Source organism: Electrona antarctica (genome assembly GCF_951216825.1).
Source record: "Electrona antarctica genome assembly, contig: scaffold_223, whole genome shotgun sequence".
Taxonomy (NCBI): domain Eukaryota; kingdom Metazoa; phylum Chordata; class Actinopteri; order Myctophiformes; family Myctophidae; genus Electrona; species Electrona antarctica.
The window spans coordinates 113,815-130,545 of record NW_027638010.1 but is presented as its reverse complement, the minus strand read 5'-3'; the positions used below and the strand labels follow the sequence as shown (position 1 = coordinate 130,545).

The 16,731-nt window shown below is 47.3% G+C and overlaps 1 protein-coding gene across 1 annotated transcript in view; it reads right to left on the bottom strand.

Moving 5' to 3' along the window:
* The window catches only part of LOC306918465 (uncharacterized protein), a 67,821-nt gene that overhangs the window by 19,512 nt on the left and 31,578 nt on the right, over positions 1–16,731 (bottom strand). The window contains exons 12-20 of the mRNA XM_079531367.1: positions 16,576–16,641; positions 16,169–16,192; positions 14,867–14,908; positions 13,262–13,315; positions 12,624–12,650; positions 12,248–12,289; positions 12,004–12,057; positions 3,690–3,737; positions 2,257–2,616 (exon numbers count right to left, since the gene is read on the bottom strand). Coding sequence (XP_079387493.1) covers positions 2,257–2,616; positions 3,690–3,737; positions 12,004–12,057; positions 12,248–12,289; positions 12,624–12,650; positions 13,262–13,315; positions 14,867–14,908; positions 16,169–16,192; positions 16,576–16,641 — 717 coding nt within the window. The remainder of the gene's footprint in view (positions 1–2,256; positions 2,617–3,689; positions 3,738–12,003; positions 12,058–12,247; positions 12,290–12,623; positions 12,651–13,261; positions 13,316–14,866; positions 14,909–16,168; positions 16,193–16,575; positions 16,642–16,731) is intronic.

The following is a 16,731-nucleotide window of genomic DNA, read 5'->3' as shown; positions in this document are numbered from 1 at the left end:
CTTCTCTATTTGAGCGACCACATCAAACAAGAGGTGGACGCTGGCAAATACTGCGACATGGTCATGCTGGACCTCCAAAAGGCTTTTGACACAGTGAACCACTCCATACTGGTTAACAAGCTAAAAGCAATTGGTTTCGATAGCACATCTGCGAGCTGGATGCAATCCTACCTGGAGGGGAGAGAACAGATGGTGGAAGTGAACGGAACACTGTCCCCCCCCCCCCCCCCCTCCCAGTGAGCTGTGGCGTTCCACAAGGAAGCATACTAGGGCCTCTACTGTTCCTGATATATGTTAACGACATGACTTCAGCTTGTGACTGCAACTTGTTCCTGTTCGCAGATGACTCGGCACTGCTGGTCTCGGACAGGGACAAACTGCAGGTTGAAAATGCCCTCAGCTCTGAACTCGGTAGAATCTGCACCTGGCTCGCTGATAACTTTACTTTACACCTGGGAAAAACTGAATCCATTCTCTTTGGATCTAATAGTAATCTCAGCAAGGCAAATGGCTTCTTGGTTAGAGTGGGTGACAATGTTATCACACGTAAAGATGAAATTACCTACCTAGGTTCCATCCTGGAGGCTAATCTTTCCGGTGATAAAATGGCCACCAACGTAATCAAAAAAGTCAACCAAAGAACAAGATTCCTTTACAGGATCTCCTCACTGGTCGACAAAAACACCTTGAAGACCTTAACAGGAGCCCTTGTACAAGGCTTCTTTGACTATGCATGCACCTCCTGGTACCACAGCACCTCAAAGGCTCCAGACCTCCCAAAACAAACTGGTCAGGCTCCTACTTGGCCTCACCCCCCGAAAAAACTTTTATACTTAGTATCGTTATTTAATTATTTACTTTTTTACTTATGTGTATTGTGGAGCATCACCCAACGTAAGTTTTTCACAATGCTGTACCTGTACATCTGTGTGACAATAAACACCTTGAACCTTGAACCTTGAACCCACCTCACCCCTGCCCACTTTGACAGACTGGCATGGCTTAGGGTCGGCGACAGAGTACAGCATCTTGCAATGGGTCTGGTCCACAAGATTCGATACTCCACCAAGATACCCATGTACCTGTGTAGATACTTCCTTAATGTTAACGAAGTCCACACCCACAACACCAGAGGGAGTGCAACGAATCATGTTCAACCCAGATTCGGCACAAACAAGGGACTAAATTCTTTTCGCTCCTATGCCACCAAAATGTGGAACGCCCTACCAACAGTCATTAAGACATGCGAATCCCTTGACTCCTTCAAAACCGCTCTCAAAGGGCACCTACGGATGGCTGCAATTCGAAACTGGCCCCCGTAAAATCTGAATCCTTTTTCCCTCACTGTATATGTTTCTTTTCCCTTTTTACCTCCATTATGATGAATTCCTGTACTGTTCTTTGTCTATATAGAAGTGTCTATTTGTACGTCTCTAAATGTTTTGATGATTTGAACATGGTGGACCCTGTTGTAAACAAGTGTAATGCTTAATTGGGTCGTCCACTCACAGTTAACAGCCTTTGTATTGAGTTTGTGCTTGAAATGTACTGTAATTCTGCAAACTGTTAATAACATTTTCAATCAATCAATCAATGCTATAGGAACACCTTGCTCCTCCCCACCTACAGGTTACTATAGGAACACCTTGCTCATCCCCACCTACAGGTTGCTATAGGAACACCTTGCTCCTCCCCACCTACAGGTTGCTATAGGAACACCTTGCTCATCCCCACCTACAGGTTACTATAGGAACACCTTGCTCATCCCCACCTACAGGTTGCTATAGGAACACCTTGCTCATCCCCACCTACAGGTTGCTATAGAAACACCTTGCTCATCCCCACCTACAGGTTACTATAGGAACACCTTGCTCATCCCCACCTACAGGTTACTATAGGAACACCTTGCTCCTCCCCACCCACAGGTTACTATAGAAACACCTTGCTCCTCCCCACCTACAGGTTGCTATAGGAACACCTTGCTCATCCCCACCTACAGGTTGCTATAGGAACACCTTGCTCCTCCCCACCCACACAAAACACGCGTCAGTCAAAGAAAATACCCTCCTCCCCACCTACAGGTTGCTATAGGAACACCTTGCTCATCCCCACCTACAGGTTACTATAGAAACACCTTGCTCATCCCCACCTACAGGTTGCTATAGGAACACCTTGCTCATCCCCACCTACAGGTTGCTATAGGAACACCTTGCTCCTCCCCACCCACACAAAACACGCGTCAGTCAAAGAAAATACCTTTTTCCACAGACTGTGCTTCAGTCTCTGGTAGAACTGGAGGCTCAGCTTCAGGAGTTGAATCTGAGGCCGGGGTCGCCGGGGTCACCACTGGGGTCACAGGGGTCACCGTTGGGGTCACAGGGGTCACCGCTGGGGTCACAGGGGTCACCGCTGGGGTCACAGGGGTCACCGCTGGGGTCACTGGGGGCGGAGCCTCGGTTTTCTGCAGTGGTTGAGCGTGTTGGACCACCGGTTGAGGTTGTACTGGGGGTTGAACCTGAACTTGGGGCTGATACTGAGGGTACATCTGCTGGGGGTAGACGCTCTGCATGGGGGGGGCAGCGGACGGGTGGGCTGTCAGAACAGGGGCCGATGGAGCTGAAGAAAGAAATCACACTTGTATGAAGTGAGGGGCGCCCACTGTAATTCAATTGGCCACATGGCGTCTACTGGAAATCCCATGAACCCAGAAATGGTGAGTAAAGCTTTATGATAGAAATGTTAGTCAATGTGTGTTAGGGTTAGGGTTAGGGTTAGGGTGAGTAGTCTAAAGCTTTATGATAGAAATGTTAGTCAATGTGTGTTAGGGTTAGGGTTAGGGTTAGGGTGAGTAGTCTAAAGCTTTATGATAGAAATGTTAGTCAATGTGTGTTAGGGTTAGGGTTAGGGTTAGGGTGAGTAGTCTAAAGCTTTATGATAGAAATGTTAGTCAATGTGTGTTAGTCAATGTTATTTTTTTAATGATTCTGAATCCATTCCATGCATTACAATATGCCACTTGCCCAAATGTGCTGACCTCGTCACATGGTGATGACGGCTATGGCTGTTTTTAGCCCAACGAGTGCTAGTTCAGGGTTTAGGAGTTAGGGTTCAGGGTTTAGGGTTTAGGGTTCAGGAGTTAGGGTTCAGGGTTCAGGAGTTAGGGTTCAGGAGTCAGGAGTCAGGGTTCAGGAGTTAGGGTTCAGGGTTCAGGGTTTAGGGTTCAGGAGTTAGGGTTCAGGAGTCAGGGTTCAGGGTTCAGGGTTTATGGTTCAGGAGTTAGGGTTCAGGGTTCAGGAGTTAGGGTTCAGGGTTCAGGGTTTAGGGTTTAGGGTTCAGGAGTTAGGGTTCAGGAGTCAGGGTTCAGGGTGTATGGTTCAGGAGTTAGGGTTCAGGGTTCAGGAGTTAGGGTTCAGGGTTCAGGGTTTATGGTTCAGGAGTTAGGGTTCAGGGTTCAGGGTTTATGGTTCAGAAGTTAGGGTTAAGGGTTCAGGAGTTAGGAGTTAGGGTTCAGGGTTCAGGGTTCAGGAGTTAGAGTTCAGGGTTCAGGGTTTATGGTTCAGGGTTTATGGTTCAGGAGTTAGAGTTCAGGGTTCAGGAGTTAGGGTTCAGGAGTCAGGGTTCAGGGTTTATGGTTCAGGAGTTAGAGTTCAGGGTTCAGGAGTCAGGGTTCAGGGTTCAGGGTTCCGTACCTGTCATGGTTGGTGGAGGATAAGGATTGTCTGTGACCACGTGATGCACTGGAAGATAAAATTATTTATAGATTACACTGGCCAAGGAATGCAGTGAAACACCGATATGCAATATGCACACTAAGCCATAGACACATCCATCCATCCATCCATCCATCCATCCATCCATCCATCCATCCATCCATCCATCCATCCATCCACACTAAGCCATAGACACATCCATCCATCCATCCATCCATCCATCCATCCATCCATCCATCCACACTAAGCCATCCATCCATCCATCCATCCATCCATCCATCCATCCATCCATCCATCCATCCATCCATCCATCCATCCACACTAAGCCATAGACACATCCATCCATCCATCCATCCATCCATCCATCCATCCATCCATCCATCCACACTAAGCCATAGACACATAAAAGACTGAACTTGACAGAAAGCAGAACACGGGTGTAATTAACAAATTAACATTTAAAACCGCTGACCCTAACCTACAGGCATGAAACAGCCCAGGGTTAAACCGCTGACCCTAACCTACAGGCATGAAACAGCCTGGGGTTAAACCGCTGACCCTAACCTACAGGCATGAAACAGCCTGGGGTTAAACCGCTGACCCTAACCTACAGGCATGAAACAGCCTGGGGTTAAACCGCTGACCCTAACCTACAGGCATGAAACAGCCCGGGGTTAAACCGCTGACCCTAACATACAGGCATGAAACAGCCCAGGGTTAAACCGCTGACCCTAACCTACAGGCATGAAACAGCCCAGGGTTAAACCGCTGACCCTAACCTACAGGCATGAAACAGCCTGGGGTTAAACCGCTGACCCTAACATACAGGCATGAAACAGCCCAGGGTTAAACCGCTGACCCTAACCTACAGGCATGAAACAGCCTGGGGTTAAACCGCTGACCCTAACCTACAGGCATGAAACAGCCCAGGGTTAAACCGCTGACCCTAACCTACAGGCATGAAACAGCCCAGGGTTAAACCGCTGACCCTAACCTACAGGCATGAAACAGCCTGGGGTTAAACCGCTGACCCTAACCTACAGGCATGAAACAGCCCAGGGTTAAACCGCTGACCCTAACCTACAGGCATGAAACAGCCCAGGGTTAAACCGCTGACCCTAACCTACAGGCATGAAACAGCCCGGGGTTAAACCGCTGACCCTAACCTACAGGCATGAAACAGCCCGGGGTTAAACCGCTGACCCTAACCTACAGGCATGAAACAGCCTGGGGTTAAACCGCTGACCCTAACCTACAGGCATGAAACAGCCCGGGGTTAAACCGCTGACCCTAACCTACAGGCATGAAACAGCCCAGGGTTAAACCGCTGACCCTAACCTACAGGCATGAAACAGCCCAGGGTTAAACCGCTGACCCTAACCTACAGGCATGAAACAGCCTGGGGTTAAACCGCTGACCCTAACCTACAGGCATGAAACAGCCTGGGGTTAAACCGCTGACCCTAACCTACAGGCATGAAACAGCCCGGGGTTAAACCGCTGACCCTAACATACAGGCATGAAACAGCCCAGGGTTAAACCGCTGACCCTAACCTACAGGCATGAAACAGCCCAGGGTTAAACCGCTGACCCTAACCTACAGGCATGAAACAGCCTGGGGTTAAACCGCTGACCCTAACATACAGGCATGAAACAGCCCAGGGTTAAACCGCTGACCCTAACCTACAGGCATGAAACAGCCTGGGGTTAAACCGCTGACCCTAACCTACAGGCATGAAACAGCCCAGGGTTAAACCGCTGACCCTAACCTACAGGCATGAAACAGCCCAGGGTTAAACCGCTGACCCTAACCTACAGGCATGAAACAGCCTGGGGTTAAACCGCTGACCCTAACCTACAGGCATGAAACAGCCCAGGGTTAAACCGCTGACCCTAACCTACAGGCATGAAACAGCCCAGGGTTAAACCGCTGACCCTAACCTACAGGCATGAAACAGCCCGGGGTTAAACCGCTGACCCTAACCTACAGGCATGAAACAGCCCGGGGTTAAACCGCTGACCCTAACCTACAGGCATGAAACAGCCTGGGGTTAAACCGCTGACCCTAACCTACAGGCATGAAACAGCCCGGGGTTAAACCGCTGACCCTAACCTACAGGCATGAAACAGCCCAGGGTTAAACCGCTGACCCTAACCTACAGGCATGAAACAGCCTGGGGTTAAACCGCTGACCCTAACCTACAGGCATGAAACAGCCTGGGGTTAAACCGCTGACCCTAACCTACAGGCATGAAACAGCCTGGGGTTAAACCGCTGACCCTAACCTACAGGCATGAAACAGCCCAGGGTTAAACCGCTGACCCTAACCTACAGGCATGAAACAGCCCGGGGTTAAACCGCTGACCCTAACCTACAGGCATGAAACAGCCCAGGGTTAAACCGCTGACCCTAACCTACAGGCATGAAACAGCCTGGGGTTAAACCGCTGACCCTAACCTACAGGCATGAAACAGCCCAGGGTTAAACCGCTGACCCTAACCTACAGGCATGAAACAGCCCGGGGTTAAACCGCTGACCCTAACCTACAGGCATGAAACAGCCTGGGGTTAAACCGCTGACCCTAACCTACAGGCATGAAACAGCCCAGGGTTAAACCGCTGACCCTAACCTACAGGCATGAAACAGCCTGGGGTTAAACCGCTGACCCTAACCTACAGGCATGAAACAGCCCGGGGTTAAACCGCTGACCCTAACCTACAGGCATGAAACAGCCCAGGGTTAAACCGCTGACCCTAACCTACAGGCATGAAACAGCCTGGGGTTAAACCGCTGACCCTAACCTACAGGCATGAAACAGCCTGGGGTTAAACCGCTGACCCTAACCTACAGGCATGAAACAGCCCAGGGTTAAACCGCTGACCCTAACCTACAGGCATGAAACAGCCCAGGGTTAAACCGCTGACCCTAACCTACAGGCATGAAACAGCCCAGGGTTAAACCGCTGACCCTAACCTACAGGCATGAAACAGCCCAGGGTTAAACCGCTGACCCTAACCTACAGGCATGAAACAGCCTGGGGTTAAACCGCTGACCCTAACCTACAGGCATGAAACAGCCCAGGGTTAAACCGCTGACCCTAACCTACAGGCATGAAACAGCCTGGGGTTAAACCGCTGACCCTAACCTACAGGCATGAAACAGCCTGGGGTTAAACCGCTGACCCTAACCTACAGGCATGAAACAGCCTGGGGTTAAACCGCTGACCCTAACCTACAGGCATGAAACAGCCTGGGGTTAAACCGCTGACCCTAACCTACAGGCATGAAACAGCCTGGGGTTAAACCGCTGACCCTAACCTACAGGCATGAAACAGCCCAGGGTTAAACCGCTGACCCTAACCTACAGGCATGAAACAGCCTGGGGTTAAACCGCTGACCCTAACCTACAGGCATGAAACAGCCTGGGGTTAAACCGCTGACCCTAACCTACAGGCATGAAACAGCCCAGGGTTAAACCGCTGACCCTAACCTACAGGCATGAAACAGCCCAGGGTTAAACCGCTGACCCTAACCTACAGGCATGAAACAGCCTGGGGTTAAACCGCTGACCCTAACCTACAGGCATGAAACAGCCCAGGGTTAAACCGCTGACCCTAACCTACAGGCATGAAACAGCCCAGGGTTAAACCGCTGACCCTAACCTACAGGCATGAAACAGCCCAGGGTTAAACCGCTGACCCTAACCTACAGGCATGAAACAGCCTGGGGTTAAACCGCTGACCCTAACCTACAGGCATGAAACAGCCTGGGGTTAAACCGCTGACCCTAACCTACAGGCATGAAACAGCCTGGGGTTAAACCGCTGACCCTAACCTACAGGCATGAAACAGCCCAGGGTTAAACCGCTGACCCTAACCTACAGGCATGAAACAGCCCAGGGTTAAACCGCTGACCCTAACCTACAGGCATGAAACAGCCCAGGGTTAAACCGCTGACCCTAACCTACAGGCATGAAACAGCCTGGGGTTAAACCGCTGACCCTAACCTACAGGCATGAAACAGCCCAGGGTTAAACCGCTGACCCTAACCTACAGGCATGAAACAGCCCAGGGTTAAACCGCTGACCCTAACCTACAGGCATGAAACAGCCTGGGGTTAAACCGCTGACCCTAACCTACAGGCATGAAACAGCCCGGGGTTAAACCGCTGACCCTAACCTACAGGCATGAAACAGCCTGGGGTTAAACCGCTGACCCTAACCTACAGGCATGAAACAGCCTGGGGTTAAACCGCTGACCCTAACCTACAGGCATGAAACAGCCCAGGGTTAAACCGCTGACCCTAACCTACAGGCATGAAACAGCCCAGGGTTAAACCGCTGACCCTAACCTACAGGCATGAAACAGCCTGGGGTTAAACCGCTGACCCTAACCTACAGGCATGAAACAGCCTGGGGTTAAACCGCTGACCCTAACCTACAGGCATGAAACAGCCTGGGGTTAAACCGCTGACCCTAACCTACAGGCATGAAACAGCCTGGGGTTAAACCGCTGACCCTAACCTACAGGCATGAAACAGCCTGGGGTTAAACCGCTGACCCTAACCTACAGGCATGAAACAGCCCAGGGTTAAACCGCTGACCCTAACCTACAGGCATGAAACAGCCTGGGGTTAAACCGCTGACCCTAACCTACAGGCATGAAACAGCCTGGGGTTAAACCGCTGACCCTAACCTACAGGCATGAAACAGCCTGGGGTTAAACCGCTGACCCTAACCTACAGGCATGAAACAGCCCAGGGTTAAACCGCTGACCCTAACCTACAGGCATGAAACAGCCCAGGGTTAAACCGCTGACCCTAACCTACAGGCATGAAACAGCCTGGGGTTAAACCGCTGACCCTAACCTACAGGCATGAAACAGCCCAGGGTTAAACCGCTGACCCTAACCTACAGGCATGAAACAGCCCAGGGTTAAACCGCTGACCCTAACCTACAGGCATGAAACAGCCCAGGGTTAAACCGCTGACCCTAACCTACAGGCATGAAACAGCCTGGGGTTAAACCGCTGACCCTAACCTACAGGCATGAAACAGCCCAGGGTTAAACCGCTGACCCTAACCTACAGGCATGAAACAGCCCAGGGTTAAACCGCTGACCCTAACCTACAGGCATGAAACAGCCTGGGGTTAAACCGCTGACCCTAACCTACAGGCATGAAACAGCCTGGGGTTAAACCGCTGACCCTAACCTACAGGCATGAAACAGCCCAGGGTTAAACCGCTGACCCTAACCTACAGGCATGAAACAGCCCAGGGTTAAACCGCTGACCCTAACCTACAGGCATGAAACAGCCTGGGGTTAAACCGCTGACCCTAACCTACAGGCATGAAACAGCCCAGGGTTAAACCGCTGACCCTAACCTACAGGCATGAAACAGCCCAGGGTTAAACCGCTGACCCTAACCTACAGGCATGAAACAGCCCAGGGTTAAACCGCTGACCCTAACCTACAGGCATGAAACAGCCTGGGGTTAAACCGCTGACCCTAACCTACAGGCATGAAACAGCCTGGGGTGAAAAAGGTGGCAATGCTTCTTCTTCTTATTATTATTTTGAAGACCAGGTTTTCCTCAGAATATGTATGACCCTTATTTACTATGCTACTATACCTTATTTACTATGCTACTATACCTTATTTACTATGCTACTATACCTTATTTACTATGCTACTATACCTTATTTACTATGCTACTATACCTTAGCAGTCCACTAGGACTAGTTCTCAAATGTTTTATTTGCAAGGACCACCTTAACTTAACAAGGACCACCTTAACTTAACAAGGACCACCTTAACTTTACAGACCTGTTATGGTCGTTCAGGGCTAGCTCTTTGTGTTTCTGGTAATATTATTGCCTAATCATTTTGTATGTTCGTGGAAAAAATGTCCCCCTGCCTCCACCCATCTCCACTCACCTCCGCTCACCTTCAGACACACCATGGCCCCCTGCCTCCACCCATCTCCACTCACCTCCGCCCACCTTCAGACACACCATGGCCCCCTGCCTCCACCCATCTCCACTCACCTCCGCCCACCTTCAGACACACCATGGCCCCCTGCCTCCACCCATCTCCACTCACCTCCGCCCACCTTCAGACACACCATGGCCCCCTGCCTCCACCCATCTCCACTCACCTCCGCCCACCTTCAGACACACCATGGCCCCCTGCCTCCACCCATCTCCACTCACCTCCGCCCACCTTCAGACACACCATGGCCCCCTGCCTCCACCCATCTCCACTCACCTCCGCCCACCTTCAGACACACCATGGCCCCCTGCCTCCACCCATCTCCACTCACCTCCGCCCACCTTCAGACACACCATGGCCCTCGCGTGAGGAGGCTGTCTTGAAAGCTTCATTCTTTTCACAGCCACTTTGTGCAGAGCGAGAGTTTGAGCAAGCCCCCCCTCACCCACCACAGCAAGCCCCCCCTCACCCACCTCACCCACCACAGCAAAGAAATGTTTTGTGATTGTAGATCAGTAGGAGAATCAGAGCGGTATTGCAGTCACTGTACCGTTAACTGTGACCAATCAGAACAGAGCTCTCTGTCTACTGACCCATCTTCCTTCCTACTCTCACCCAAGGACTGTCTAAAGAGGACGAGACGCGAAGACCGTACGGGCGATGCCATGTTGCTTATGGTGCTCCATGGAAGGAAAGAAACATGCGCAGTGGGCTATATGCAGCCAACACTTCCGCGTTCAGCTTCCTTGGTCTCAACTGCGCATGTTTCTTTCCTTCCATGGAGCACCATAAGCAACATGGCGTCGCCCGTACGGTCTTCGCGTCTCGTCCTCTTTAGACAGTCCTTGCTCTCACCCAAGGAAGCTCTGAGAAGGAACGGAAGTAGTCACGTGACTGGGCTGCGCCATGACACTTTCATGGACACTTTCATGGGAGCCAAACTACCCGGAAGTTTGGCAGAATGCACTGGAGTCAATGAGAGCTCAGTGACCAGCTCATGAACATTATTTATGAACAATTGAGACCTTTTGTAAAGTAATCACTTCTGGAAAAGAACAGAAGACATGTAACACATTATTGTCTGCTGTTGTTATTCGATGTGTACACTGTGTAATTTGTATAGAGGTATGGTATCTAAAGAGCACAAAGTACCTTTCTGAACGCACCAAGTATCGCGAGACTTCCCACCGGTTCCTGTCTGGCAGCCAAATCTCGCGATACTTCGGAGCCAGAAACGATACCTGCTGCTGTTTAGATCCTCAGATAAAATTATATACTGTGCACTCTGTGCACATCGAAAAGTAAGCGATTAGAAAACAACCTGTGATATGTCTTCTGTTATTTTCCAGAAGTGATTACTTTACAAAACGTCTCAATTGTTCATAAATAATGTTTGTTATGAGCTGGTCCAGCCGGCTCCATTCACTGCCATGTATTCAATGCACTTCCGGTGTGAGTTTGGCTCCCATGAAAGTGTCCATGAAAGTGTCATGGCGCAGCCCAGTCACGTGACCACTTCCCTTTCTTCTCAGAGCTTCCTTGCTCTCACCTAGGGGTCATCATAGACATATATAAAGGGTAGATGGATGGGATGTGTAGTTTTATGTACTCTACCAGCCCATAGACATATAAAGGCTAGATGGCCCAGTGCACTGTGGGATGTGTAGTTCTATGTACTCTACCAGCCCATAGACATATAAAGGCTAGATGGCTCAAGGCAGAGTCTCTGACATAGTTCACCCGGCGGCCATCTTGCTTTGGGGCTACAGTACAGTATGTTATATGGTAGCTCAAACAAAAACAGTCATAACTCGCTCAAATCTTGACGCTTATCTGCTTAATTTTGTTTTTTATCGTATAAAAGCATGTAATTATGCGGACGTCTCTGACGTTTATAACAAACCAAACCGTTTGAAAATCGTTTGAAAATTGAGTAAGTTATGGTTATTTAAAAAGTACATGCCCCATAGACACAATGTTATGCTGCCCCGAGGTAAGATGGCCACCACGTAGCAACGTCGCTCTCCATTGGCCAGAGCGCGGGTGAGCCATCTAGCCTTTCTATAACGTCGCTCTCCATTGGCCAGCAGCACGGGTGAGCCATCTAGCCTTTCTATAACGTCGCTCTCCATTGGCCAGCAGCGCGGGTGAGCCATCTATAGCTTTCTTATCTATGGGGGTTATGACCTATATGACCTATGACCTATGGTCATGCAGTGTGGGTCATTATGAAGAATACCATCTGGGGTTAATAATAAATATGTAAATATGATCATAACAAATTATGTAAATATTGTTGTACTCACCGTACCAGCCGGGGGGAGATGGGCAGTAGACTGGTGCTGGTCGGCACGGGCCAACTGTCAATCAATCAATCAATCAATCAATCAATCAATCAATCAATCAATCTTTTAGATTTTTGGCACGCACGCACGCACGCACGCACGCACACGCACACACGCACACACACACACACACACACACACACACACACACACACACACACACACACACACATTTTGTGTAGCTGACCACAATCAAAGGTTGTACCTTCTTGTCCAGGTTGTGGGTCTGTTTGCTTTGATGCTGCTTCTGTAAAAGATATAAATCACTTTATAATTAGGTAATGAAATAATAATATTCAGCCATGTGTGTGTGTGTGTGTGTGTGTGTGTGTGTGTGTGTGTGTGTGTGTGTGTGTGTGTGTGTGTGTGTGTGTGTGTGTGTGTGTGTGTGTGTGTGTGTGTGTGTTTACATGGCTGTTGGCATGTTGGATACGGCATAACATCCAAGAAGCACAGCCAATCAGGTGCTCTGAGGCTTTTATTAGACAGATTGATATGAGCCAATCAGGTGCTGGATTCAGTGACTGACCAATCAGAATCAGAAGGATTGAACCAAGCCATGACATAATTTATTTGCTTACCTTTAGAGGCCTTGACTTCCTTCTTAGCTGTTTCATGTGAAAGAAAAGGCATTTTATTAAGCTAGGGTTAGGTTAGGGTTACCCTAACCCTAATGGTGCATTTATATAGCGCCTTTATCCAAGGCGCTTTACATAGATGGTGCATTACATTCACCCATTCACACACACATTCACACACCTTTACATAGATTGTGCATTACATTCACCCATTCACTCACACATTCACACACCTTTACATAGATTGTGCATTACATTCACCCATTCACTCACACATTCATACACCGATTGCGGCGGAAGCCATGCAAGGTACCAACCAGCACATCGGGAGCAATTTGGGGTTCAGTGTCTTGCCCAAGGACACTTCGACATGTAGACAGGAGGAGCCGGGATTCGAACCGCCGACCCAGGGATCATTGGACGACCTGCTCTACCTCCTGAGCCACAGTCGCACCACAGTCGATCCTTCACTTCAACATGTTAAACATGTTAACATGTCAACATGTCAACATGTCAACATGTTTAACATGTCAACATCATGTCAACATGTTTAACATGTTAAACATGTTGACTTGAAAGCAGGAAACTGATCAGAATTGTTCAGTAAATGTGATTTGTTTGTGAATGAAAGTTTTGCTTACCTTTTGTAGAGGTTTTGGCCTTCACTTCCTTCTTGGGTTTTTCATTGAAAAAGACTAGAGAAGAAAACATTTAGGTTGGAAATAATAATAACCAAACAACAACAACAACAACAACAACAATAATAATAATAATAATAATAATAATAATAATAATAATAATAATAATAATAATAATAACAACAGGTTAGGTTGAAAATAATAATAATAATCAGTTGTCTCTGTGAGAGCCTTGTCTCTCAGTGTCACTGCTTCTCTGTGTGACATTAAGCAATGTGGCTTTACCGTGATTATCATAATATTACAGTGGAGAGTGGCTTTACCGTGATTATCATAATATTACAGTGGAGAGTGGCTTTACCGTGATTATCATAATATTACAGTGGAGAGTGGCTTTACCGCCGAGACGCACAGCTGATGTCTGCATTTTGATTAGTGTTCTGTCAATCATAGATCATTTTGATTAGTGTGCTGTCAATCATAGATCATTTTGATTAGTGTGCTGTCAATCATAGATCATTTTGATTAGTGTGCTGTCAATCATAGATCATTTTGATTAGTGTGCTGTCAATCATAGATCATTTTGATTAGTGTGCTGTCAATCATACTAGTTAGAGCATACCTATTTACACGCACCTCGACAGTGGGTGCAGGGCCAATAAGGCACCTCGACAGTGGGTGCAGGGCCAATAAGGCACCTCGACAGTGGGTGCAGGGCCAATAAGGAAATCATGGAAGGAGGTAGGGCCATAATTTTGGTAAAGAATTACTTTATTGAATAAACAAACGACAACGTTTCGATCTTGATAGATCTTCGTCAGTAGGTCAGATACTGACCTGACGAAGATCTATCAAGATCCAACCCTAACCCATAGTCATTCTTTACCAAAATAATTAGGGATGTCCCGATACACTTTTTTCGTTCCCGATCCGATCCCCGATGCCACAGTTTCTGTGTTAGCCGATACCGATACCGAATACCGATACCAGTGTTGTGATCTTGTGTTGTGTTTATAGCTATCTAGCTATACTGTATATCTCGTGTTGTGTTTATAGCAGACTCCTCACTCAAATGTGCACTTGTAGTTTGGGCAACTCCAAAGCAAACTCCACTTGGACATTTTATTTACCTGCCATTAGTGTCAACCCCTTACCCCTGTGTCGGATCGGTGGTTAGACTGGCATATTCGCCGATACCGATATGACCCCATATGACAAATAAGGGCCGATACCGATACTTTTCCGATACCGATACAGTATCGGGACATCTCTAAAAAGAATGGTGTGCCCTACCTCCTTCCATAACCCTAACCCTACCTCCTAATCACATAGTTTTGTCAGAACAACAATAATACATTAATTGAAAATGTAAAAAGAAAAACACATTATATAAATTATACATGAAACATAGAACAAAGGAGGCAGAAAGAAGATTTTATTTTTGTTTTGTTTTTGGGTTTTGTTTTTGCTTTTTTCTCTCCTCTGTTTGTCTCTCTGTTAGTTTTATGTCCCACATGACATAATATAACATTAATAACACATGAACATATTAAACATAAACATAATAATAATATAACATGATTCAACATTAACATAAAGCTACTATACCCTCTGCTCCAGATTCCTTCTCCTCTGTTTGCTTTGCTGCTGCTGTTGAGAGGGTTAGAGATATTATTATAATCACAATTATACTTAAGCAATATTACACGAGAGGGTGTGGGTTAACGTGATTATTGCCACGACAGGGATGCGGTGAGGAACGAGACGAAGTCGAGTTCCGCAAGCATCATCGAAGTGGCAATAATCACGTTAACCCACACCCTCGAGTGTAATATTGCAATTATACAACAGTTACCCTTAAAACTAAGAAAATCGCTGAAAGAATATATTTTTTTAATGACAGATGTAGTCACTACGACCACAAATGTCCCAAGAAACTAGCTAGCCTAGCCACAGAGTTTGCTAGCGCTCTGGGAAAACAGCAGCTGAATTCTTTGTTTTGATTAGGTGGTGAATGGTGCTGGCTTAACCCACGGCTAGAAGGCTGTTTCAACCAATCAGATTGCTTCCTCGAAACGACCTGTGGTATAATATCCAGTATACACTATAATACTATACACTACTATACTATACACTATTATACTATACCGTATACACTATAATATGTGTTATTGTCTCCACCAGGCCGAAGGCATGGGGAGAGAGTATGTTTTGCACTCCGTCCGTGTGTGTGTGTGTGTGTGTGTGTGTGTGTGTGTGTGTGTGTGTCCGTCCGTCCGTCTGTTACCAGCTAATCTCCGGCACCGTTAACCTGGTCGATGCCAAATTTCTCACACACACTCCCTGGATGCCAACGATGAACCTCTGCCCAAAATTTTCCAGAACGGCCTGTTATAGCGCCACCAGGAGGCCGACTTTTGATTTTTTTTTTTTTTTATATTACTCCTCCAGATTCTGTCCAAACAAATCGCAAATCGTTACACACTATCTCTATAATCATGTGTTCAAGACGGATCTGTCCGATATTTCATATTCCATCCTAATTGGCTAACATTGGCTTTCAAATTTTGCAGGATTGGCCCGTTTTGAACAAAAAACCCTCAAATCATGAACGCAGCATGCAATTTACGTGAAATCTTTCACAGACTTTCCTACTAGGCTGAGGAACATATCCCTCTCTTTTCACATTGGCCTGTTATAGCGCCACCAACAGGTGGATTTTTGCAAAACACATTTTGGAACAAAATGCCTCAAATCATCCAATTGCCATGCGTAAGAGAAATTTTCACATTGGCCTATTATAGCGCCACCAGGAGGCCACAACCTGACCTGCCCTGGTGGAGACCTGTGCCCCGAGGGGCACTTTATCTAGTTATATGTGTAATTATGTCAATAAAAAGAGGGAGTTACCTTTTTTAGCAAGCTTGGCTCTCACTGTGTTAAGAGGAAGAGGAAGGAAAAGAGAATATAGTCAAACAAATCAAATGTTGCATTTAGTGCTTTTATCCAAAGCCCCCCCCCCCCACTCACTCACTCACTCACTCACTCACTCACTCTCTGAATCAATAAATTAATCAATAACTGTATTGATTTGATGGTAAATGAATTGATTACCTCTGATGATAACGTTGTATTGATTTGACCTCTGATTATAACATTGTATTGATTTGACCTCTGACCTCTGATGATAACATTGTATTGATTTGACCTCTGACCTCTGATAACATTGTATTGATTTGACCTCTGACCTCTGATATCATTGTATTGATTTGACCTTTAACCTCTGATGATAACATTGTATTGATTTGACCTCTGACCTCTGCTGATAACAGGAACTCTCTTGTTGACTCTGTTGTCCTGTAGCTCTGCAAGTCTGGGAAGAACTGGATAGGGATTAGATATTATTATATAATATAATACATTATATATACATGACATAGTTATTATTACTGGAAGAACTGGGTAGGGATTAG